Source organism: Mauremys reevesii, linkage group 3 (genome assembly GCF_016161935.1).
Source record: "Mauremys reevesii isolate NIE-2019 linkage group 3, ASM1616193v1, whole genome shotgun sequence".
NCBI classification, from domain to species: Eukaryota; Metazoa; Chordata; order Testudines; family Geoemydidae; genus Mauremys; species Mauremys reevesii.
In genome coordinates, this window is record NC_052625.1 from 206,918,962 (window position 1) to 206,945,792 (window position 26,831).

The 26,831-nt window shown below is 48.5% G+C and overlaps 1 protein-coding gene across 1 annotated transcript in view; it reads left to right on the forward strand.

Annotated features, from left to right (window-relative positions):
- The window catches only part of LOC120401205, an 86,327-nt gene that overhangs the window by 27,114 nt on the left and 32,382 nt on the right, over positions 1–26,831 (forward strand). Inside the window, exons 2-6 of the mRNA XM_039530857.1 lie at positions 18,617–18,665; positions 18,910–18,961; positions 19,790–19,891; positions 20,821–21,913; positions 22,013–22,130. Of these exons, the coding sequence (XP_039386791.1) occupies positions 18,617–18,665; positions 18,910–18,961; positions 19,790–19,891; positions 20,821–21,913; positions 22,013–22,130 (1,414 nt within the window). The remainder of the gene's footprint in view (positions 1–18,616; positions 18,666–18,909; positions 18,962–19,789; positions 19,892–20,820; positions 21,914–22,012; positions 22,131–26,831) is intronic.

Genomic DNA, 26,831 nt, shown 5'->3' on the forward strand with positions numbered 1-26,831 from the left:
AACTGAAATCCTTAATGACTCGTAAAGAGACTCACCTCATTCAAATTACTAACAATATGGATGAAGCCCAACAAGTTATTACCCAATTAATGAATGAAGGGAATGAGCCTGTAACAACTTCCAGAGAAAATTTCGGATTAAAAGTATGGATAATTATCCAAGGAATTGGGATTGTGATTAATTTCCTTATGTTAGGTTATATGCTGTATAAATGCAACAAACCCAAGCCAAAAACTAGGCAGAGACCTAGACAGACACCCAAACAATCCCCTAAACAAATGCACAGACGAGCACCATCTGGGGATAAAGATGAATATATATACATGGTGCCCATTCCTGATCCATACCACCATTTGCCCAGGTATGAAACTAAAAAGGGCCCCACAGATATTAAGTCCTAGGTGACGGGGTTTCTTTATGTAAACCACCCCGTCAAAGGGGGGCGTGTAGCCCTGAGGATTAATCTGTTGGTCTGTATAAAATGTCTTTTTGATAAAAGTGTGTAGGCTGCATAGATTAATAGAATTTGCAATAGCTATAAATGCAAGATACCTAGAAGCTTCTAAACCAGACATTCTGGCCTATTTCCTCTGTGACGCTGAAAGCAACCTTTAAGACCCTTACTCAGAAAAGTGATACTAGGAAACAAACCTACGCAAATTGTCTAGGGACTTTCTGAATATCTGCTAACCTTTCACCTAGTTAGGTGTAAAAGTAGGGTATTTCTGCCCACAAAATATAACAAGTCTACCACAAAATACGTAGATAGTTGTCATTAGTACGTACACAAAGGTCAGCCTATGAAAACAGGTACCCTCACCTTTCCATGGGGGAAAGACAAATTTGGGCATAAAGGGAAGGATTTTTACCTATAAAAGGTGTGATAATCCACCACTAGGGCAGGCGATACATCTCTGTTTCCTGGTCGTCTCAACCTGCTTCGAAGCCTCCTTCTCCTACGAAAGCTGTCAATGCTAGTCGTAGTATTAATTCTTTGTGAGTATGAAATAATTCTTAATTTCTACTTCACCTCTAAGCATCTATGCTAAGAAGGGTTTAATTTACAACCAGTTTCTTTATAACTATACTTCCTCTAGCAGAGGTGTGAAATTCACTTTAGTACTCTTTGCTGCAGAGTGCATTTAGGACTGTATAATATCATATTATATCTCTTAAAGAATTGTGATACTTTGTAATCTCATACTGCTTTTAACATTTTACATTTACTTCTTGTTTCATTGATTTTAAATAAAAGGTCTTGTTTGACTAAACTTTGTCTCAGTGTAATTCCTGTTATACCCCAATCTCCTTGGTATTAAATTCTGTGAAGCCTGATTCAAGACGAACTTTTATCTTCTGATCACACATATTGGCGAGCCATACCCATATTATTAATATCTATTAATTATTACTAACATTCTTAATTAATTAGAAAATTAAGTATTAAATAAACCTAAATTAAGTGGACACATTCCACTGTCCCTACTAACCCTCCCCAAATCAGGCAACATTACCAAGAACTCTAAGAATGTGCAATGTGCCTAATCTTTTGGACTTTGGAGGCCAGGGTGGCGGAACTGGAGGAGCTAAGAGAGGCAGAGAGGTATGTGGATGAGGCTTTCCGGGACACTGTACAATTGTCCCACCTCCGCTCAGACAGCCCCTGTGCTGTTGAAGAGGAAGAACGGCCCAGGGAAGCAGAGCAGTCAATGGGAGCAGAGGGAAACCTTCCCGTAGTTGGGACCCTCCTTCCAGATGGTGCTGGGGTTGCCTCTCGCACTGAGGTTACTTCTCCAGGGGAGGGAACTCCAGTTTCTAGGAAAAGGCAGGTGTTAGTAATGGGAGATTCGATCATTAGAAACATAGATAGTTGGGTCTGTGATGACCGGGAGAACCGTATGGTGACTTGCCTGCCTGGTGCGAAGGTTGCGGATCTCTCGAGGCATCTAGACAGACTTATGTGTAGTGCTGGGGAGGAGCCGGTGGTTGTGGTACATGTAGGTACCAATGACATAGGGAAGGGTAGGAGAGATGTCCTGGAAGCCAAATTTAGGTTGCTAGGGAAGAGACTGAAATCCAGGACCTCTATGGTGGCATTCTCAGAAATGCTCCCAGTTCCACGCACAGGGCCAGGTAGGCAGGCAGAGCTTCAGAGTCTCAATGCGTGGATGAGATGATGGTGTAGAGAGGAGGGGTTCACGTTCATTAGGAACTGGGGAAACTTCTGGGATGGGAGGAGCCTATACAGGAGAGATGGGCTCCAACTAAACCAAAGTGGAACCAGACTGCTGGCACTAAACATTAAAAAGTTTGTAGAGCAGTTTTTAAACTAGGAGATGGGGGAAAGCCGACTGCTGCAGAGGAGCGTGTGGATCGGACACAGACTTCTCTTAGGTTTCAGTCTGATGATAGAGAATCTCCAGGCATGGGCGCCGACTTATATGGGCTCCTGGGGCTTTAGCCCCAGGAATATTCACAGACAGGGGCTCTGCTCCAGCAATATTTGGAGCTAGGTTTCTCCCCTGCTGTGCGCTGCCGGCAGCCCAGAGCCTTTTAAATCCCAGCCGCGGCAGGGAATCAGAGGGCTCTGGGCTGCCTGCCGCGGCGGGGAGCCCAGAGCCCTCTGATTCCCGGCCGCGGCTGGGATTTAAAAGGCTCTGGGCTGCCCGCCGCGGCGGGGAGCCCAGAGCCCTCTGATTCCCGGCCGCGGCTGGGATTTAAAAGGCTCTGGGCTCCCCGCGGTTGCAGGCAGCCCAGAGCCCTTTAAATCCCAGCCGCGGCTGAGATTTAAAGGGCTCCCCGCCGCATCGGGAAGCCCAGAGCCCTCTGATTCCCGGCTGCGGCTGGGATTTAAAAGGCTCTGGGCTCCCCGCGGTTGCAGGCAGCCCAGAGCCCTCTGATTCCCGGCCGCGGCTGGGATTTAAAAGGCTCTGGGCTGCCCGCCGCAGCAGGCAGCCCAGAGCCCTCTGATTCCCGGCCGCGGCTGGGATTTAAAGGGCTCTGGGCTCCCCGCGGTTGCAGGCAGCCCAGAGCCCTCTGATTCCCAGCCGCGGCTGGGATTTAAAAGGCTCTGAGCTCCCCGCGGTTGCAGGCAGCCCAGAACCCTTTAAATCCCAGCCGCGGCTGAGATTTAAAGGGCTCTGGGCTCCCCGCCGCAGCGGGAAGCCCAGAGCCCTCTGATTCCCGGCTGCGGCTGGGATTTAAAAGGCTCTGGGCTCCCCAAGGTTGCAGGCAGCCCAGAGCCCTTTAAATCCCAGCCGTGGCTGAGATTTAAAGGGCTCTGGGCTCCCCGCGGTTGCAGGCAGCCCAGAGCCCTCTGATTCCCGGCCGCGGCTGGGATTTAAAAGGCTCTGGGCTGCCCGCCGCGGCGGGGAGCCCAGAGCCCTCTGATTCCCGGCCGCGGCTGGGATTTAAAAGGCTCTGGGCTCCCCGCGGTTGCAGGCAGCCCAGAGCCCTCTGATTCCCAGCCGCGGCTGGGATTTAAAAGGCTCTGAGCTCCCCGCGGTTGCAGTCAGCCCAGAGCCCTCTGATTCCCGGCGGCGGCTGGGATTTAAAGGGCTCTGGGCTCCCCGCCGCAGCAGGCAGCCCAGAGCCCTCTGACTCCCGGCCGCGGCTGGGATTTAAAAGGCTCTGGGCTCCCCGCTGCAGCAGACAGCCCAGAGCCCTCTGATTCCCGGCCGCGGCTGGGATTTAAAGGGCTCTGCGCTCCCCCCGGTTGCAGGCAGCCCAGAGCCCTTTAAATCCCTGCCGCGGCTGAGTTTTTAAGGGCTGCGGGCTCCCCGCGGTTGCAGGCAGCCCTGATCCCTTTAAATCCCAGCCGCGGCTGAGATTTAAAGGGCTCTGGGCTCCCCGCCGCAGCGGGCAGCGCAGAGCCCTCTGATTCCCGGCCGCGGCTGGGATTTAAAAGGCTCTGGGCTCCCCGCGGTTGCAGGCAGCCCAGAGCCCTTTAAATCCCAGCAGCGCCTGAGATTTAAAGGGTTCTGGGCTCCCCTCCGCAGCGGGCAGCCCAGAGCCCTCTGCTTCCCAGCCGGGCTGGGATTTAAAGGGCTCTGGGATCCCTGCGGCTGCCAGCAGCCCAGAGCCCTTTGAATCCCAGCCTCTGTTCGCTAATTGCCCCCTCCCCAGACCCCTGCCCCAACTACCCCCCAGAACCTCCACCCCCTATCTAAGCCCCACTGGTCCTTGTTCCCGATTACCCCCTCCCGAGACCCTGCCCCTAACTGCCCCTTGGGACCTCAGCCCCTATCTAAGCCTCCCTTCTCCTTGTCCCCAACTGCCCCCTCCTGATACCCCACCCAACTTCCCCAGGACCGCACCCCTACCTGTCCCCTGATAAACCTCTTAGACTCCCATGCCTATCCAATTGCTGCCTGTCCCCTGACTGCCCCTCCGAACCTCTGCCCCATCCAACTCCCCCTGCTCCTTGTCCCTTGACTGCCCCCCGGAACCTCCTACCCCTTCTCCAACCCCCAAACGCTTACTATGCCACTTAGACCAGTGTGTCTGGCTCCGTGCAGCTCCAGACAGTTGCTGCCATGCTCCCCCATGGAGCCCACAGCCCTCTCCCACCCCCAGCACCTGCCTTCCAGATTTGAACACCTCAAAATTCAGGAGTGCTCAAGCTCGGTTTGGGCAGCTTTTACTTCATTTCTCCCAAATCAGTTTCCCCTGCAAGGTGCCAACTGAAGGTGTTGGAGAACAGAGAGATCGGGTGGCCTCCTAATGCCTGGAAAAGAGACAAAGGCCGGAGGAGGGAGTGTCAGTGCCTGTGCGGACTTCTGGGAAGTGCACGGTGTGGAAGGGGATGCTGTGATGCTTTGGAACATCTCCATACAAAGCCAGTCAGGACTCTGGGGGAGCCTCCTCTCTCGGAGCAGACTGTCTCCAGGGCAAGAAGCTTACACCTTCCTGGGTCTGACCTCGAGCATTCAGCATGCCCTTCCACGTCATGCACTTTCCAAAGTGAGTCTGCCCAGGCTGGTCCTGGGGCAACCAGAGGTCGCTGCACCCCAACTCCGCAGTCAGATGTGACTCTCAGCCAGACAGTAAAACAGAAGGTTTATTAGATGACGGGAACACAGTTTAAACAGAGCTTGTTGGTACAGAAAACAGAACCCCTCTGTCAGGTCCATCTTGGGGGGTGGGGAGCCCAGAACCAAGTTCTGGGTCTCTCCCAATTTCCCCAGCCAGCTCCAAACTGACACTCCCTCCTCTGGCCTCTGTGTCTCTTCTGGACAAGGAGGCCACCTGATCTCTTTGTCCCCAACACCTTCAGTTGGCATCTTGCAGGGGAAACTGAGGCACCCACACAGTATTCAGAGAAAATATTAAGAACATTCCCACTTCATCACAACAGATGCAACAAAATATAATACTGTATATTGAAGTAGGCAAGTGCTGCTTCTGACTTTCCACTTTTAATTGACCCTTGTAATCTTGTGACACTGATGCGTTGTAGCTTCATTTTATATCGGCTTACAGGGCGGGAGCGGGGGGGCACCACCATTTTGGGCCCCACCAAAAATTATACAAACCTGCCGCCTATGTCTCCAGGTTATAGTCAGGAGCAGAGAATGGAAGAGGATAATGTAAGGGCCGGATCAGATGATAAACAGTCACATAAAAAAGAATCTGGCACATCAGAAAAGGGCAGACAAATAAACAGGGACAAGTTTTTAAAGTGCTTGTACACAAATGCCAGAAGTCTAAATAATAAGATGGGTGAACTAGAGTGCCTTGTGATAAACGAGGATATTGATATAATAGGCATCACAGAAACCTGGTGGACTGAGAACAATCAATGGGACACAATCATTCCGGGGTACAAAATATATCGGAAGGACAGAACAGGTTGTGCAGGGGGAGGAGTGGCACTATATGTGAAAGAAAGTGTAGAATCAAATGAAGTAAAAATCTTAAGTGAATCCACATGTTCCATAGAATCTCTATGGATAGAAATGTCATGCTCTAATAAGAATATAACATTAGGGATCTATTATCGACCACCTGACCAGGACAGTGATAGTGATGATGAAATGCTAAGGGAAATTAGAGAGGCTATCAAAATTAAGAACCCAATAATAGTGGGGGATTTCAATTATCCCCATATTGAATGGGAACATTTCACTTCAGGACGAAATGCAGAGATAAAATTTCTTGATACTTTAAATGACTGCTTCATGGAGCAGCTGGTACGGGAACCCACAAGGGGAGAGGCAACTCTAGATTTAATCCTGAGTGGAGCGCAGGAGCTGGTCCAAGAGGTAACGATAGCAGGACCGCTTGGAAATAGTGACCATAATACAATAGCATTCAACATCCCTGTGGTGGGAAGAACATCCCAACTGCCCAACACTGTGGCATTTAATTTCAAAAGGGGGAACTATGCAAAAATGAGGGGGTTAGTTAGACAAAAGTTAAAAGGTACAGTGACTAAAGTGAAATCCCTGCAAGTTGCGTGGGCCCTTTTTAAAGACACCATAATAGAGGCCCAACTTCGATGTATACCCCAAATTAAGAAAAACAGTAAAAGAACTAAAAAAGAGCCACCGTGGCTTAACAACCATGTAAAAGAAGCAGTGAGAGATAAAAAGACTTCCTTTAAAAAGTGGAAGTCAAATCCTAGTGAGGCAAATAGAAAGGAGCACAAACACTGCCAACTTAAGTGCAAGTGTGTAATAAGAAAAGCCAAAGAGGAGTTTGAAGAACGGCTAACCAAAAACTCCAAAGGTAATAACAAAATGTTTTTAAGTACATCAGAAGATTAGGCTAAACAACCAGTGGGGCCCCTGGATGATCGAGATACAAAAGGAGCGCTTAAAGACGATAAAGTCATTGCGGAGAAACTAAATGGATTCTTTGCTTCAGTCTTCACAGCTGAGGATGTTAGGAGATTCCCAAACCTGAGCCGGCTTTTGTAGGTGACAAATCTGAGGAACTGTCACAGATTGAAGTGTCACTAGAGGAGGTTTTGGAATTAATTGATAAACTCAACATTAACAAGTCACTGGACCAGATGGTATTCACCAAGAGTTCTGAAAGAACTCAAATGTGAAGTTATGGAACTATTAACTAAGGTTTGTAACCTGTCCTTTAAATATGTTTCGTACCCAATGGCTGGAAGTTAGCTAATGTAACGCTGATATTTAAGAAGGGCTCAAGAGGTGATCCTGCAATTACAGACCGGTAAGTCTAACATCGGTACTGGGCAAATTAGTTGAAACAATAGTCAAGAATAAAATTGTCAGACACATAGAAAAACAAATTGTTGAGCAGTAGTCAACATGGTTTCTGAAAAGGGAAATCGTGTCTTCCTAATCTATTGGAGTTCTTTGGAGGCGTCAACAAACATATGGACAAGGGGGATCCAGTGCACATAGTGTACTTAGATTTCCAGAAAGCCTTTGACAAGGTCCTTCACCAAAGGCTCTTACGTAAATTAAGCTGTCATGGGATAAAAGGGAAGGTCCTTTCATGGATTGAGAACTGGTTAAAAGACAGGGAACAAAGGGTAGGAATTAATGGTCAATTCTCAGAATGGAGAGGGGTAACTAGTGGTGTTCCCCAAGGGTCAGTCCTAGGACCAATCCTATTCAATTTATTCATAAATGATCTGGAGAAAGGGGTAAACAGTGAGGTGGCAAAGTTTGCAGATGATACTAAACTGCTCAAGATAGTTAAGACCAAAGCAGACTGTGAAGAACTTCAAAAAGATCTCACAAAACTAAGTGATTAGGCAACAAAATGGCAAATGAAATTTAATGTGGATAAATGTAAAGTAATGCACATTGGAAAAAATAACCCCAACTATACATACAATATGATGGGGGGCTAATTTAGCTACAACGAGTCAGGAAAAAGATCTTGGAGTCATCATGGATAGTTCTCTGAAGATGTCCACGCAGTGTGCAGAGGCGGTCAAAAAAGCAAACAGGATGTTAGGAATCATTAAAAAGGGGATAGGGAATAAGACTGAGAATATCTTATTGCCCTTATATAAATCCATGGTACGCCCACATCTCGAATACTGCGTAGAAGTGGTGTCCTCACCCCAAAAAAGATATTCTAGCACTAGAAAAGGTTCAGAAAAGGGCAACTAAAATGATTAGGGGGTTAGAGAGGGTCCCATATGAGGAAAGATTAAAGACGCTAGGACTCTTCAGCTTGGAAAAGAGAAGACTAAGGGGGGGATATGATAGAGGTATATAAAATCATGAGTGATGTTGAGAAAGTGGATAAGGAAAAGTTATTTACTGATTCCCATAATACAAGAACTAGGGGTCACCAAATGAAATTAATAGGCAGCAGGTTTAAAACAAATAAAAGGAAGTTCTTCTTCACGCAGCGCACAATCAACTTGTGGAACTCCTTACCTGAGGAGGTTGTGAAGGCTAGGACTATAACAATGTTTAAAAGGGAACTGGATAAATTCATGGTGGCTAAGTTCATAAATGGCTATTAGCCAGGATGGGTAAGTATGGTGTCCCTAGCCTCTGTTCGTCAGAGGATGGAGATGGATGGCAGGAGAGAGATCACTTGATCATTGCCTGTTAGGTTCACTCCCTCTGGGGCACCTGGCGTTGGCCACTGTCGGTAGACAGATGCTGGGCTGGATAGACCTTTGGTCTGACCCAGTACGGCCGTTCTTATGTTCTTATTAATATCTACATTGGTTTGGTGTTAATTGGGTTCCAGACATTGGCCAGAGCTTGAATGGATAAAGTAGCTGTTTTCTTTAGCTCTTGGCAAGATCACATGAAACATACAGGAACCATGCTGCAAAAGCTAACCAAGTTATACCTTGAGTTTGTAAAGAGATTCAATCATGTTATTGAACATGACTTTGATAAACCATTTCTGTTATACCCTGGTACGGCTTCTAACCCAGGGCCAGTGGGGAAATGCCAATACTCCACGTGAGCCCGATTGACAGGGCAGGCCGGCCAATGAGGGAGCCAGGAGCCCAGGGTCCTGTCCTCCATGTGAGGGGAGCTGCCTGAGGCGAGCAGGGCAGAGCTAAGGGGAGAGATGGGGGAGCTGGAGCAGCCGGGAGCTGGGGCAGCGCAGACCAGCCGCGCCGTCGGGGAGCCAGGGCCGACCTGCAGTGAGGAGCTGCGGGGCCAGAGCCGGGACTGCGGGTGCGGATTGGATTGGACACTCGGGTCATGTGATTTCTGTTCCCTGATTGGATGAACAGAACTCCAAGAAATCTGATTGCTAGTGTGAATGCTCTCCTTTCCTTATTCAGAATTTATATTCGGGGAATATAATGTACTATCGAGGAGGCAGTGTGTTCCAATGGGCAGAGCACTGGCTGGGCAGTCAGGAGAGCTCAGTGCAGTCCCAGTTCCGCCACTGACCTGTTGCATGAGCCTGGATGAGTCGCCTCTCTGTACCTCAGTTTCCCCATGTGTTTAATAGTCTACTAATCCATCCTGTCCTTTGAAAGGTGCTTTCATAGATTCCAAGGCCAGAATGCTGCATCACACAGGCCAGAAAACTTCCCCCAAATCATTCCTGGAGCAGATCTCTTAGAAAAACATCCACTCTGGATTTAAAAGTTGTCAGTGATGGAGAATCCACTACAACCTTTGGTTAATTGTTCCAATGATTAATTACTCTCACCAATATAAATAGATGCCTTATTTCAAGTCTGAATTTGTTTTGTTTCAACTTCCAGACTTTGGATCAAGATAGACCTTTCTCTGCTAGACTGAAGAGCCCATTACTAAATATTTGTTCCCGATATAGGTACTTACAGACTGTAATCAAGTTGCATCTTAGCCCTTCTTTTTCTTTAACTAAATAGATTGAGCTCTTTGAGTGTCACTATAAGGCATATTTTCTAATCCTTTAATCATTCTCATAGCTCTTCCCTGAACCCTCTGATCCCTGACCATAGAGGTCTCCTTGTGTCCCTTTGCTTCCCTTATCAATTTTCTATCATTCCTAACCTCTAATTTATATTCATTACTATCAAGTTCTCCTTTCTTTTATTTGTGTGTGTGTGTGTATATATATATATATATATATATATACACACACACACACACACACACGGCTGCAAATTATCATTCACATTTTTCTGATTACATTCTTTCTCCCAGCTGATTTGGCTCACAATTAGAATCATAGAATCTCAGGGTTGGAAGGGGCCTCAGGAGGTATCTAGTCCAACCCCCTGCTCAAAGCAGGACCAACCCCAACTAACTCATCCCAGCCAGGGCTTTGTCAAGCCTGTCCTTAAAAACCTGTAAGGAAGGAGATTCCACCACCTCCCTAGGGAACCCATTCCAGTGCTTCACTACCCTCCTAATGAAAATGTTTTTCCTAATATCCAACCTACACCTCCCCCACTGCAACTTGAGACCATTGCTCCTTGTTCTGTCATCTGTTACCACTGAGAGCAGTCTAGATCCATCCTCTTTGGAACCCCCTTTCAGGTAGTTGAAAGCAGCTATCAAATCCCCCCTCATTCTTCTCTTCTGCAGACTAAACAATCCCAGGTCCCTCAGCCTCTCCTCATAAGTCATGTGCTCCAGCCCCCTAATCATTTTTGTTGCCCTCCGCTGGACTCTCTCCAATTTATCCATTTCCTTCTTGTAGTGTGGGGCCCAAAACTGGACACAGTACTCCAAATGAGGCCTCACCAGTGCTGAGTAGAGGGGAACGATCACATCCCTCGATCTGCTGGAAATGCCCCTACTTATACAGCCCAAAATGCCATTAGCCTTCTTGGCAACAAGGGCACACTGTTGACTCATATTCAGCTTTTCGTCCGCCGTAACCCCTAGGTCCTTTTCTGCAGAACTGCTGCCCAGCCATTCGGTCCCTAGTCTGTAGCAGTACTTGGGATTCTTCTGTCCTAAGTGCAGGACTCTGCACTTGTCCTTGTTGAACCTCATCATATTTCTTTTGGCCCAATCCTCTAATTTGTCTAGGTCCCTCTGTATCCTATCCCTACCCTCCAGCATATCAACCACTCCTCCCAGTTTAGTGTCATCTGCAAACTTGCTAAGGGTGCAGTCCACACCATCCTCCAGATCGTTAATGAAGATATTGAATAAAACTGGGCCCAGCACCGACCCTTGGGGCACTCCACTTGATACCGGCTGCCAACTAGACATGGAACCATTGATCACTACCCGTTGAGCCCGACCATCTAGCCAGTTTTCTATCCACCTTACCGTCCATTCATCCAGTATCCGGACTTCCAACAGTGGCCAATGCCAGGTGTTTCAGAGGGAATGACCAGAACAGGGAATCATCAAGTGATCCATCCCCTGTCATCCATTTCCAAATTCTGGTAAACAGAACCTAGAGACCCTCAGAGCATGGGAGGGCATCCCTGCCCATCTTGGCTAATAGCCATTGATGGACCTATCTTTCATGAAATTATCTAGTTCTTTTTTGAATCCTCTTATAGTCTTGGCCTTCCCAACATTCTTTGGCAAGGAGTTGACTGTGCATTGTGTGAAGACATACTTCCTTTGTTTCTTTTCGACCTGCTGCCTATTCATTTCATGTGGTGACCCCTAGTTCTTCTGTTCTGAGAAGGAGTAAATAACACTTCCTTATTTACTTTTTCCACACCAATCATGATTTTGTAGACCTCTATCATATCCCCTGTAGTTGTCTTTTCTAAGATGAAAAGTCCCACTCTTATTAATCTCTCCTCCTATGCAAGCTGTTCCACACCCCTAATCATTTTTGTTGCCCTTTTCTGAACCTTTTCCAATTCCAAGATATCGTTTTTGAGATGGGGAGACCACATCTGCATGCAGTATTCCTACGCTTTGTTTCCTATGGTTCAGCCAGTTACTGATCCATGAGAGGACCCGTCTTCTGATCCCAGTACAGCTTCCTTTGCTTAAGAGCCTTTGCTGAGGGACCTTGTCAAAGGCTTTCTGAAAATCCCAGTATGTCAGTGCACTGCAAGGCCTTCAGTGGCTTTTAAACATTCCCATGGGGACACCGGCGACATGGTCCAGTTAACTTGTGTTCAGGCCTAACAAGAACTCAGATGCAACCTGCTGTGAGAAACTCATTTTAACAAGGATGCCCCTGTACCAGCACAGACCACAGGACAAAATGTGTAACTTCAATAACAATGGTATTGGAAGAGCCCAAAATCACCACCACAGGAATGTATTGACTATGACCCCTTACTTCAGATGCACTGTGGCCTAGTGGATAGAGCACTAGATGGAACTCAGGAGACTTAAGTGCTAGTCCTGGCTCTGCTATTGTCTTCCTGGGTGACCTTAGGCAAGTCACTGCTCTTCTCTGTGCCTCAATTTCCCATCTCGAAAAGGGGGCTAATGCTACAGACCTCCTTTGTAACGTGCTTTGAGATCTACTGATTGAACATGTTAGATAAGAGGTAGGGCTCTTTATTATCTTATGATATAGGGTGCTTTTCTTAAAGTGCCCACTGCTGGAGTCAAGTGATTTATCTGAGAATCTCTGCTCTTTATTTTATTGTATTGTATTTTATTTTATTTTATTTTATTTTATTTCTTAGCCAATTTTAAGCCCTCGTGGTTGCAAAGAGAAGCTGGAGAACATGAATTGAGTGCACCCTAGCGGCTTAGACACCAGAAGGCAAATGAAGAGTTCCCCAGATGAATATTTTTTGAAGATCTCATTATTTTGAAGCCAATCTCTTGATTTTGGTGGGGCCCAGCTCATGGTGTTGGAATGCTTGGGCTGGCGATACCATGAACGTTTTTCTGCACTGGTAGCACTAGAGAATCACTTCAGGGCTGCTTCTCACTTCAGGCTGGGAGATTCTGCCTCAGTCACAAGGGTTTTAGGAGTTCCCACAAGTAGGGAAAAAATGTCCCTTGCCTAAGGGCTGGAGAGTCCTAGAGCTCGGAAAAGACCCAGGGTTTTCCTGGGAAACCTGATGCCCTCTCTCCTGCCTTATTCTGAGCTCAGCCCACTTGGGCGGCTGCCCCAGCCCATCTCCTGATCTCAGTACAGCATTGACACCTCACAGACTAGAGGGAGATTGCAGGAGGGCAGCCCCATTGTGACCTAGAGATGACATCAGCGCCTGCCTGATGCCAGAGCAGCAACCTGCCCTCAGGTGTAGCCTGGGTACTTGGTGCTGTTTTGAGAGTGCCTGTGTTGAGAGTGTCTTAGTGCCTGAGCCCGGGGAAATGAGTTCACTCCTCCTCTATCTGCTCTTTGTAGTCTTTTATGCTGTGCTGAGGCTCGCCAGATCTGAGGTAAGTGAGACTCCTAGAGAGATGGAAAGGCTGGATTGATGCCAGCTGAATGCAGGAACCAAACATAAGTATTTTTCAATCAGCAGGCTTGGATCAAACTGATATGGGAATCAATCAATAAAGAATTAAAGGACGGGAATATATTTAAAGCAGGTTAACAATGTTTTATGGAAAATGGGCCATGTCAAACATAGATGTGACAAACTTAGACTTGTGTAAGGTGTTTTTCATAGATTCCAAGGCAAGATGGGCCCATTGGGATCTTCTAGTCTGACCCTCCTGTCTAACGCAGGCCAAAGAACTTCCCCACAATCATGCCTAGTGCATACCTTTTATTAAAATGTCCAATCTTGATTTTAAAAATTGCCAGTGATGGAGAATCAATCCACCATGACTTTGGTCAATTGTTCCAATGGTTAATTCCTCCCCCTGTTAAAAATGGACGCCTTCTTTCCAGTCTGAATGTGTCTAGTTTCAACTTCCAGTCATTGGACCATGTTAGACCTTTCTCTGCTAGATTGAAGAGCCCATTTGTAATTGTTTCTTCCCCGGGTAGGTATTTATAGACTTTTCCTCAAACCACCCTTAACCTCTTTAGCGACATTGACTGAGCTCCTAAAGTCTATCACTACAAGGCAGGTTTTCTAATCCTTTAAACATGCTTATGGCTCTTCTCTGAACCCTCTGCAATTTATCAACATCCTTCCTGAATGTTAGACACCAGAACTGGACACAGGATTCCAGCACTGGTTGCACCAGTGCCAAAGACAGAGGTAAAATAACCTCTCTCCTCCAACTTGAGATTCCCCTGTTTATGCACACAAGTACCGCAGGACATTTGGATTAAAAATCAGCACTCTACAATATCAATGGAGCACAGGTTAAAGGGATTGAGAACAGGCTAATGGCTAACTGACAGATCTTAAAAAGTAATTGTCAAAGGGCTCCTCGAATGTGGGTTTTTCTAATGGGGCTCTGCAGGGATCAGTACTAGGTCTGAGGCTATTCAACATTTTTTCAATGACTTGGAAGTAAATACAAAATTGCTGCTGATAAAAAATGTGCTGATGACACAAAGATTGGCAGAATGGTAAATAACGATGAGGACAGGGCAGTCATACAGAGAGTTCCGAAGAGTTGGTTTGGCAAATGGGGCCCATTCAAACAAAATGCGTTTCACACAGCCCAACACAGAGTTAGACATCTGGGAACAAGGAGGGCCTATTCAGCTTTGGATTTAATGATCTTTAGTTTTGTATCATCTGCAAATCTGGCCACTTCACTGTTTCCCCCTTTTCTAGATCATTTATGCATATGTTGAACAACTCTGGTCCCAGTACAGATCCTTGGGGACCTTGCTATTTATCTCTCTTCATAAGCTCACCATTTATTCCTACCTTTGATTTCCTATCTTTAAACCAGTTACTGGTCCATGTGAAGACCTTCCTCTTATCCCATGACAACTTATTTTGCTTAAGAACCTTTGGGAAGGATCTTGTTAAAGGCTTTCTGAAAGTTCAGGTACATGATCTCCACTGGATCGCCCTTGTCAAACAGAGCTGATTGCAGACTTGGTGTGATTCTACAGCTGGGTGTGTCCCTGCCAGTGTGTGTGTGCAGCAGGACAGGGTGAGGGAGCCCAGGCTGGTGGAACAGATGGGCTCAGTGGGACCCCAGTACATCAGGTGTCACCCCGGAATGGGGGTCCAACCCGTCACAACCCCCTCCAAGAATTCTAGTAGATTGGTGAGGCACGATTTCCCTTTTCAAAAGCCATGTTGACTCTTCCCCAACAAATCGTGTTCATCGATGTATCTGATCCTTCTGTTCTTTACTATAGTTTCAACCAATTTGCCTGGTACTGAAATTAGGCTCACTGGCCTGTAATTGCCAGGATTGCCTCTGGAACCTTTTTGAAAAATCAGCATTACATTAGCTACCCTTCAGACATCTGATACAGAGGCTGATTTAAGCAATAGGTTAAATACCACAGTTAGTAGTTCTGCAATTTCATATCCGAGTTCCTGCAGTACTCTAGGGTGAATAGGGACTGCCTTCTCTAAAGCATTCATTTAGTCAAACACAAGTTATTGGACTCAATACAGGATGACATTTTCTGGCCTGTGTTATACAGGAGGTCAGACTAGATGATGTGATGATTGCGTCTAGCCTTAAATGCTATGAATCTATGACTGATTTTACACCTCTAGCATGTTCCCTCTTGAAATAGTCCCAGTCTTTTCAATCTCTCTCTGGATACAGGAGCCTTCCCAGGCCTTTCATCATTTGGACCCTCCTATTTCACCTCATGGCAGGGTGCCCCACCCTTCCCCACTGCCCCCGTAAGGGGTGGTTAAAGTGCTTTGGAATGCAGGAAAAGTAGCTTCCACACCCCAAAGGGATGGGCCCTGATGACAGCTGGGTCTGGGTAAGAAGCTCTTCAAAGGAAGATTTTGAGCCACGGGAGAAGTCCTTGCTCACCGAAAGAAGCACACTCAGTCTGGGCCTGGGTTGAAAACTTGTCCTACAGAAAGGACCCAGAGCTGAGCAGAGTGATGCGCTCTGAACTCAGGGTGCTCGGTACTCTTAGGACTTAGAGTACTTCCATTCCTTTGACAAATGGCATCTCGGCAGCCTCGGGGATCAGTGTTCCCATCGCACTCCCTGACCCGGTACCCAGGCTGGGCCAGGGACGCTAATGATCCAAGCAACAGACCAAATTCCTTGATGAATCCTGGTCATGTGCCACTTGAGGCATGTTGTGCAGCCTGCAGCCTGATTTGGGGTGGGTTAGTGGGGTCGGTGGAATTTAGCCACTTAATTTAATTTTATTTGATCATTAATGTTCTAATTAATTAGTAATATTAATAATAATTAATCGATATTAATAATATGGGTATGGCTCGCCAATGTGTGTGATCAGAAGATAAAGTTCGTCCTGAATCAGGCTTCACAGAGTTTACACAAGGAGCTTCGGGGTATATGACAGGCACTTACACTGAGACAGAAATAGTCATCAAGACCTTTTATTAAAATCAATGAAACAATAAAAAATGTTAAAACAGGTCGAGATTACAGAGTTACAAACTATCACAGTTCTTTAAGAGAGAGATTGATGATAATACACTGTTAGAAACTCACTCTGTGCAGTAGCACTTTGGGTGTTGTTCACACTTATGATAAAGGAAGTTGGTTAATATGGGTCTGAGTTTAACCCTATATAAACTAGGTGCTTTTTAAAAGGTAAAGCAGAAACTAGATTCCTTTATACTTTCAGCTTTGAAAAGAAATAATACCACGGCCTATCAATAGTTAACAGCCTTGTATATGGGTAGCACCGATGCGTAGATAGGGGTGAGGCGATGGATAGACAGGAACAGCTAGATGGGTGTATCGCCTGCCTAATGGTGAGTTGTTTCACCTTTTATAGAGCATTATTCGGAAATCCTTCCTCCTATGCCCAAATTTCGTCTTTCCCCCACGGAAATGTTAGGGTACACCTGCCTCATAGGCTAACATATGTGTGCGTATGAGTGACAGAGATGTATGCATTTGTGGTGTACTTGTTAGATTTGTGGGCAAAATCCCCATTTTCCACCCTTTACTGCTATTGGCTCAGCTAAAGGTCTCCAGACATTTACGTAGGTATTTGTCTTATTATTACTTTTCTGAGTAAGGGTCCCCACAGGTTGCCTTCAGCGTCACACAGGATGTCTGACCTGGATGTCTGACCTGCATTTCAGCTAGTGCAAATCTAGAAATCTATAAAGCCTATTACATACTTAAATTTATCAAAAAGATATTTATCAAAAATATTGCACTCCCTGAAAACTAAATGCAAAGCGGTACTGTGAAATGTGTGCCAATGGCAATGTCCAAAAGCTGTTACTGGTGTCTAATACAGTAAACCATACAGCCTCTGGATCAAAGGATTTGATTAGATCTGGCATTTTGGCCACTGTGGGGCACAAGTTGGTGTGACCTGGTTTAGGCGTCTGTAATCTATTGTGAGACGCCACGAACCATCAGGTTTCTTGACAGGCCAAAGAGGTGAATTTGCAGTGGAAGTACATTTACGCAGTACTCCCTGAGTCAGCAAAGCCTTGATAGTCTTTTCTATGTACGGATTTGCTTGTTCTGGGTAAGGCTACTGTTTTGGGGCTGAAATTTCTCCTCCTTCGACAACAATAGTGACGGCCATGCATCCACAATCATGTTTGTGTTTAGCAAAAGCATCTGCATGCTTGTAAAGTAATGCCGGTAACTCAGGTTGGTCTGCATGTTTAGCCACTATTTTGTTTAAATCATACTCCTCAGGTTCAGAGTCCTCCACGGGAGAGACCATGCCACACGCAGGTATGACTACTGGAGAGTCATCCTTTGCCTGTTCTACTGAAAGACACAATAATTGGTTATACAAATCAAGAACACATCCCTGTTTGTATAAGAACTCAGTTCCCAATAGACAATTCTTTGGGTCTGCTAATTTCATCAATGCAAAGGTATGATTCTTTCTTAGGTGACCTATTTGTACTTCAAGGGGTGTAGAAAGTGTGGTAACAACCTGATTACTTGCAAAAGTTGCAAGTGTCTTGGTACATCCTGATGATAGAGGAGAGGATCTAGGATCCTCAGCATGGAGAATACTAATTGCTGCTCCAGTATCTATAAAAAGATTCCTGTTTTGTCAATATTCCAAAAGCTACGGGAGGTTAACCCGGCTTCGTATAGGCCAGTTAGCCTGAAATAATGGACAAACTGCTATGGGATTCAATCAATACAGAATTTTGGTTTTTGTAAAACAGCTGCGGTTTCAGGATGATATAGGGGTTATATCAGCACTTGTTTGGGAGGATTTGCATAACCCATTCCTGGCTTCACCACTCAGGAGGAGCATGGCCATCCCAAATGCATGCAGATAAAACCCCAATATCATGCATTCCCGAAATATGTATCTAGGAAACGCTGTTGTCCAGAGGTCGGATTTCTCCCCCAGGCTCTGAATTCCGTGCACGGTGTCTGGGGTTAGTTGCAGATCCTGCAATCCTAAAACTGCGGAGTTTTATAAGCTCTGCAGGAGAGAGAACTTTGCAGGCTCTCTCCTTCAATGCTTATAAACTCTGCAGGCTCCGGGTACCAGCAATCGCTGTTTCTCCAAGCCCTGGATTATTCCAGTGAGCCCTGTTATGGGTTGTGCTGTGTGCCCTATATTGGCTGCATCACAGGAAAGCACAATGCCGACCCATGAGGCCTCATAGTGCAACACTCTCCCACAAGGAAACACTCCCCCCTGGCCCCACATGGCAATCCCCTCTGGCTCAGTGTCCTCCCAGGTTTATTGAGGAGTTCTCTTCTAACCCTGCTGCTTTCTCTGTGTGTGGCAGGCTTCTCCGAGGAAGAGGAGACACAGAGCCAAAAAGCAGAAACCGAAAGGTAAGCAGCCCCTGACCCCACAGCTGCGGTGGCAGACTCAGGCCCCACGCAAAGCAGAGAAATAGGGTCTGTTCCCCCACCTGCCTCCCCTCTTCCTGCGAAGGCTCAGTTGTGCCCAGAGCCGTGCAGAGGCACTGGCTGGGGCTCCGTTCACAGGCTGCCCCTGAACTCTGGGCAATAGGCTGCTAGGAAGCAGAGGGGGCCCAAGCAGCTCAATGTCTCCTTTATGTCTCACTTCTGGCAGCTTTTGGGTGCTGTGAGGAAGAGCTGGAGGCTGGTGCATCCCCAGAGACATGGTAAGCAGTGCCCCCCTCCATGAACCTGCAGTGGGTCAGTCCCCTCCTCTCGCATCATGCAATTCAGCCCCACCCAGGGGCAGCAGCCCGAGTAATCCCTCCCCTGCCCCGACCTAGGTACCAGGCAAGCAACTTTTCTCCTGAGACTCCTGCAATTCATTCCCACCCCGCAGAAGTTGCCATCTCTAATCCACCCCCACGCCTCGTACAGGGGTCATTCCCTTCCTCGAGCATCATGCGGCTCATTTAACCTGGGGGGGGAAGGGTGGTAGATTGTGTCGACCGGACCGGACCGGACCATCCTCCCCTCCCAAGAGGGGGAGAAAATGTTTTCTGGGAGCAGCCCCATGCACCCCAGGGAGGTGAGGTGGAGAAGTCAGGAGGAAGGCTGGCCTTTCTGGTACGGTGAGTAGGGTGAAAGGGATCCAGCAGCACTTGTGTAATGGCCCCTCCTCCATCACGGGTTCCCAGCAGGATTTGAACCCTGGACCTTCAGCTCTGCAGCATAAAGCACCCCTTAGAGCTGAAGAAGCAGCTGCATTAGTTGGCAGCTATAGTAGGCTGTTATCCTATATGTGGATTGGCTTCTGTGGCAGGCACATGACACACGCTGCCAGCAGGCTACACGCTCACCTCCTCAGCACTAGACAGGACTCACCTCACAATCAAGCTAACCCCAAACCAGAACATCCAAGGCCCGGGTATTGCAGGGGAGGAGGCTGCCTCAGTGGAGAAGGGGACAGGGAGCCTTTCGGTGCCGCCCCTCTGGGTAAAAGAGGGCCTGAGGGCAGGGCCTGCACTCAGCTATCTGCTCTCTCTGTTCCACAGCTGCCCTGTGCCCCCAGAGAAGCTCCGCTTGGCTCAGCGCCTCAGGCTGGTTGAGAGGAGGGTACAGTGCATGGCCAGACACCTGGAGGAAGTTCTGATACCGTAAGGGAACTGAGCGGGGGGCACCAGACTGGGGGCTGGGGGGGAGGGGAGAGGGAATGTAGAGAGGAGGGAGCAGGGACAACCAGACACTCCAGGATCCTAAAGTAACAGGGAAAAAGCCACTACGAGGCTTTAGCTTCCAAGGTGAGAGACCAGTGAAAGTGAGGTGGGGGATGATCAGAAATGAAATGCAGAGACTGCACGGTGGGGATGTGAGTAGGATCAAATCCTTCTGTACGGCAATAGCTGCCAGCAGGCGACTGTCTAGACCCTGCCCCTGCCCCTGCCCCGTTTGAAAGAAACAGCAATCCAATGACACCCTGGGAGGGTGTCCACCCCACACAGCACTGGAAGGGGCTCAGGTGGCCAGGCAGGCCCATGAACTCCCCAGGGTGCAGCTGCAGGAAGAGCCGGGGAGCAGGGAACTGATTCCAAGCAGGCTCAGCTGGGCAGGACTAGGCAGGGCCTATAAGCCAGGAAGCTGGCACCAGACAGGGGCTGCGGCAGGGGAAAGGCAGCCCCTCCTAGGTAACAGCCATTGATGAATTTATCTAGTTCCTTTTAGAGTTTATAGGCTTGGCCTTCACAACACCCTCTGGCGAGGGTTACACCCACATGCTCCCATCTTCCTCCCCCAAACCAGTTGTTGTTAGCTAATCTTTCTATTAAAATAGCAGTAGGTCCCCGATCATGCTCAAGGCCCCGTTGTGCTAGGTGCTGCACATGTGCGTGTGAAGGGTTAGCGTTCTAGATAGAATGAATGCCGGCTCCCCCTCTCGGTCCTTCGTTACCCAGCTGATGTCCTTGTGTCGGGGTGTGGTGTGCAAGGCCTGCCTAGGCACTGCCCCACTGCTGGAAGGCTGTGCCCGAGCCCTGCCTTTGCTCAGCAGAGCCATGTCCCATCTGTCCCTGTCTGCTCTCTCCCACAGGCCGAGTGTGTCGACATCTGCCACGAGCCAGTTCTCCTACTCCTCTAGGGAATCCACCACCTCTGCCCTCCGGAGTCCCAGCTCCTTTTCCCTGAGAGAAGCCGCCATGATTCACTCAGAGCCCCTCCGCCACACGGGGGAGATCATGCCTGTCGGGGTCTGGGAAGGATCCGCTCATCCCATCCAAGCCCAGCCTCTCCCCAGGCCTCCTGTCCACAGCAGACGAGTCCGGCGAGAGCAGACCATGGGTCTGGACCAGACGTCAGTCCGTGGCTTAGTCTTCAACATCCGCCAGAAACATCTGCAGAGTCAACTGGGGGCTCCTACCCCATACACAGAGTCGCTGGCCAAGATGATCCCTAACATCCCTGCTCTGTGCCCACCGGACAGAGACCCCAGGGTGAAGTTCAACATGAGCAGGGTCCCTTTCCTAAGCCGTGAAGTCCTGGAGGAACTGGACTGTCACGTGCAGACAAAGAGACTCCAGCATGAGCAGGGCTTACCCGTCACCCCCCAGAAACCCCACACAGCTCTTCTGCCTCCAGCTCCACAAACCCCCATCCCGGGGGAGCCATTGCTGGGTGAGCGGGACACCAAGCAGCAATTGATATTAGACACAGATCGGCCCAAATGTGGATTTCCAGCAAAGGTCCCGGAGCCCCTCAGATCCAACACCAGCCCTCAGCGTGCACAGGCGATCCAGGAGTCATGTGTCTGCCCCTCTGGACCCCTGCCTCAAAAGGCCCACAGGATCATGGCATCCCCTGAGGCCATCCTGGCCAGGCCTGTGCCCACGGTGGTGGTCAAGCTGCAGGATCACATTGCTCAGAAATGCTCAGAGATCCAAATGGAGGCGTTCCCAAAGATGGTGAGAGAGTCGCACAGAGATGCTCCCCTCGTGAGAGAGACGGCAATAGCAGAGAAGACGCTCACAGCCACACTCCACCTCTATAGGAGCGAGATGACAAAGCCCCTTACCAGTGTGAGCGGCACCAAAGGGACTGAAGAGAAGCTGGAGCTGCACATGGAGAGGAAGGTTCTCTTGGGAGAAGGCTCCTGCCTGGGGCCAGGGGCACAGGCAGGTGAGGGCAGGGCAGATCATCCCAGGACCCAAAGCCACCAGGTTGCCCCAGAGGCCCCAGGCTCTGAGCAGCTAACAAGATCCACCCTTGACTCTCTCATTGCTGGGCAGGCTGCACACGACCTGCAGCTGAAACACCTGATGGAAATGTTGAGCAGCTCCCGCCCCTTGGCGGTCCAGGTCTCAGTCTGCCAGCAGTGCCGCAAGGCATATCCAGGAAAGATGAATGGTAAGAAAACTCAGGAGGAGACATCTGCTGAGCTGCATGGTCTTCGAGCCACCATGGATCCACATGGGCTCGATGGAACTATGAATTCAAAGCTCTTCAGGGATCAGCTGCCAATTAGAGTCTGCAAGAAGTGCAGTGAGCTTCGACGGAAGAGACCAGCTGGCTCTGCAGGTGCTGACTTGCCCGGAAGATCCCATGGAATCCCACAGCGATGGACTCCAGGAGACTCTTCAGCATCATCCAACCACAAAAAGATGCCAGTGGTGTGGCTCCTTCCAGCAGACAGGAGAAAGACGCAGGATGGAATGGGGAAAAGGGCTCCCAGTAAGCAACCAAAGATGGTGTCCATTGCTACAAGTACAACAGGGCTTTTGCAAGCTGGGGAGAAAACAATTGGGAGTCCTGACGGTTCTCCCCCAAAGTCACCAAAGGCCTCTAGAGCTAGGACACCATCCCCTTCAAGGAGCAAAGTTCCAATTCTCAAACGGATGCTAATGTGCCTCAAGAAAACGTGCACTAAGCTTCAAAACCAAGTCAAGTCCCAAATGTCCAAGGACTCTCATTCAAGAACACCTGATGCTAAATTTACAAAGCCACCCCTTGGGAAGGCAAGGGCCTCCAAGGGTGTCTGGTAGTAGTATAAGGGCCCTACCGTCAATAAAACACTAACCCCTCCCCTTAACCCCTCAAACCCTGCTCCTTGACCCCTTAAGCCCCAACCACCTATCACTGGAAGTCCCACCCATGGCGGACACATGACCGGAAGCAAAGTGTGTCATATGACCCCTCTAAGAACTCCTCCCACTGCCCTCTGCCAATCAGGATGGGTTTCGCCCCCATAGGCCCGCCCCGAGAGGAGATTTGACCAATCAGGGGGTGTTCCGGGCCAGGGTGACCCATCCAGAAGTGGTTCGTGTGACCCCTCTAAGAACTCCTCCCACTGCCCTCTACCAATCGCGATGGGTTTTGGCTGCACAGGACAGCCCTGAGAGCAGGTTTGACCAATCGGGGGTGTTCCAGGGTGGGGTGACCCTCCAGGAGCGGGTCCTGTGACCCCTCAAAGAACTCCTCCCAGTGCCCTCTGCAATCAGAGTGCAGCACCATCACCCCATAAGTCCCAGCGCCGGGGCAGAAGAGGCCCTCTTTTACCCAGAACGCGTGCTCTAGAGATCATGGAGACATGGACTCCTTCACCACCCCCGTGAGAACTCCAGACTTTGTTTTAGCCCCGAGAGCCTTTGGACTTGTGTGGGAAAAGCGCTACATCAGCGACAGTTGCGACGAGGGCCCTTTGACTCAGCCGTTGATGGATACGCTGGAACCCGAAACCCAAACCCTCGTGAGGCCCCAATGAGCGTGACCGCCTCTCATTGTCCGCTCCCCTAGAGGAGGAAGGCGAACGCAGCTCGGGGGAGTCACCGGAGGACAAGGTGAATGGAAAAGACATCACTCAGGTAAATGAATGATTAAGAAGTGACGGTTGATGATGGGGTGTAATGGGTTAGGAACCGCGGGGTTGTGTAAATCTAAATACAAGCAGTGGGGGCTTACACTGCTTCTTTTCTGAAAATCTCTCAACAGCTCGACGATGCCTTTATCAAGGCCTTTGAGAACCAACCACACAAACACAACTCCAGTTCCTCAGCGGCAACCACCACACCAAGCCCTGAGAAAACTGTGTGCGCGAAAATGCCCATATTCACAAACCCGGAGCACGCTCTAGGGGTTGTGAATAAAAAACCAAGGACTGACAAACCATTCTCCCAACACCATAAGCTCGTCACAGCTTCCCCATAGTCTAGTGTTTGGGAAAAGTATGATGCTTCATTCAGAAAACTGATGAAGATTTGGGGAAAATATGATGCTTTGTTCAGAATACTGGTGGCTGCTATATCCTCAGGGGGTCCAAAAGAAAGGAGGGCTGGAAAGACCCTACTTATAAAGGCCAAAATGCCGTTAGCCTTCTTGGCAACAAGGGCACACTGCTGACTCCTATCCAGCTTCTCGTCCACCGTAACCCCTAGGTCCTTTTCTGCAGAACTGCTGCCTAGCCACTCAGTCCCTAGTCTGTAGCAGTGCATGGGATTCTTCCGTCCTAAGTACAGGACTCTGCACTTGTCCTTGTTGAACCTCGTCAGGTTTCTTTTGACCCAGTCCTCTAAGATCCTCCAGTGTATCTACCACTCCTAGTTTAGTGTCCTCTGCAAACTTGCTGAGGGTGAAGCCACGCCGTCCTCCAGATAATTAATGAAGGTATTGCACAAAACCGGCCCCAGGACCGACCCTTGGGGCACTCCGCTTGAAACCGGCTGCCAACTAGACATGGAGCACAGGGAGGATGGACGAGAACACCACTTGCGCCTCAAACTCCTTTATCCTTCTTCCCAGAGCCACGTAGTCTGCAGTGATCTGCTCAAGGTCATTCTTGGCAGTATCATTGGTGCCCACGTGGAGAAGCAGGAAGGGGTAGCGTCTGAGGGCTTGATGAGTCTCGGCAGTCTCTCCGTCACATCGTGAATCCTAGCCCCTGGCAAGCAGCAGACCTCTCGGTTTTCTCGGTCGGGGCGGCAGATAGATGACTCAGTCCCCCTGAGAAGGGAGTCCCAACCACCACCACCCTCCTCCTTCTCTTGGGAGCGGTGGTTGTGGAACCCCCATCCCTAGGACTGTGCATCTCGTGCCTTCCAATTGGTGGAGTCTCCTTCTGCTCCCTTCTCTCAGATGTATCATTGTGACGGTGCTGCCCGTGGGAGCCAGCTGAGGTCACTCAATCAGGGTGAACTGGAAGCCAAACTGGGCAGACAAACCCCAAATGCTGGTGGCTATTCCAATACTTAGATTTACCAACCAGCACAAAACAGCTTCTGTAGCACCTCACTGGTTACTCAGAAGTCCAAACCACGCAGTTCCCTTAAAGTGCCCAGCCTTAGGCCTCCATCCAGACACACCTGTCAGATATGCTGATGATTCCTGAAAAACTTATCTCATCATATAAAAGAAAAGGTTCTTCCAATCCCAAAGGATCAGCCACACACCCAGGTCCAATTATAACTTAGATCTTACCCAAAATACACGCTACAGGCAATTCTTATTAACTAAGCTAAAATTTATTTAAAAAGAAAAAAGAGAAAGAGTGTTGGTTAAAAGATCATAGAATCATAGAATCATAGAATTCAAGATCAGAAGGGACCATTATGATCATCTAGTCTGACCTCCTGCAAGATGCAGGCCACATAAGCCGATCCACCCACTCCTTAGCAAGCAACCCCTGCCCCATGCTTCGGAGGAAGGCGAAAAACCTCCAGGGCCATTGCCAATCTTCCCTGGAGGAAAATTCCTTCCCGACCCCAAATATGGCGGTCAGCTGAACCCCGAGCATGCGGGCAAGACTCTCCAGCCAAACCCTCTGGAAAAGGTTATATCATACCATTGACCCATTGTACTATTTACCAGTGTGGCACTTAATTGACCTATTGACTAAGCCCGTTATCCTATCATACCATCCCCTCCATAAACTTATCTAGCTTAATCTTAAAGTCATTGAGGTCCTTCGCCCCCACTGTTTCCCTCGGTAGGCTGTTCCAGTATTGCACTCCCCTGATGGTTAGAAACCTTCGTCTAATTTCAAGCCTGAATTTCCTGACTGACAATTTATATCCGTTTGTCCTCGTGTCCACATTAGCACTGAGCTGAAATAATTCCTCTCCTTCCCTGGTATTTATCCCTCTGATATATTTAAAGAGTGTAATCATATCTCCTCTTATCCTTCTTTTGGTTAAGGAAAACAAACCGAGCTCCTCAAGTCTCCTTTCATACGAAAGGCCTTCCATTCCTCGGATCATTCTAGTGGCCCTTCTTTGTACCCGTTCCAGTTTGAATTCATCCTTCTTAAACATGGGAGACCAAAACTGCACACAATACTCCAAATGAGGTCTCACCAACGCCTTATATAACGGGACTAGATCAAGACACATACAGACTTGAATTCAACTCTTGAGGTTCAGACACAGCAGAGATGAGCTTGTAGTTGCCAAAAGTCCTTTTAGAAATAGTCCATAGGTTATAGTCCAATTTCCATATTCAGGGTGACTCCAGTCAGTGACTGGGGATCTCAATCCTTGTGCCTTAAGGTTTCCCCCTCTTGAAACCCAAAGCAGATCTGAGATGAAGCAGGATTGTGTCCCAGGGTTTTATTCATTTCCAGCAGCCTTTCAGCCTGAGAAAACAATAGGCTTAACTCTCCTTCTCCCAAACAGCCTGGCAATTAGCACAGAGTAATTTATCCATTAAACAGTTCAGATACAGGTGACCACAACCTTCAAAGAGACACATAGCCTGCCTTTTTATAGCAGTCGGGCCCACTCAAGTCCCACCTGGAACAAAGCCCTCTCAATTCACACTGTTCAAACAAACAATCAAGCACACGGTCCAACTGACAAACCCTAAACGCCAAATGGCTAAACTGGTTTTAAATTCTCTGTGGGGTAAATTTGGCCAAAGAACAAACCTACCCAACAGCTGCATGGTGAGAGACCCTGATGAACGCTTTCAGTACCTGAAAATGGAGTGCAGTGGGTATTCACCCACAGCTCATGCTCCAATACGTCTGTTAGTCTATCAGGTGCCACAGGACTCTCTGCTGCTTTTACAGATCCAGACTAACACGGCTGCCCCTCTGATACTCTTTCAGTACCTGTTTTC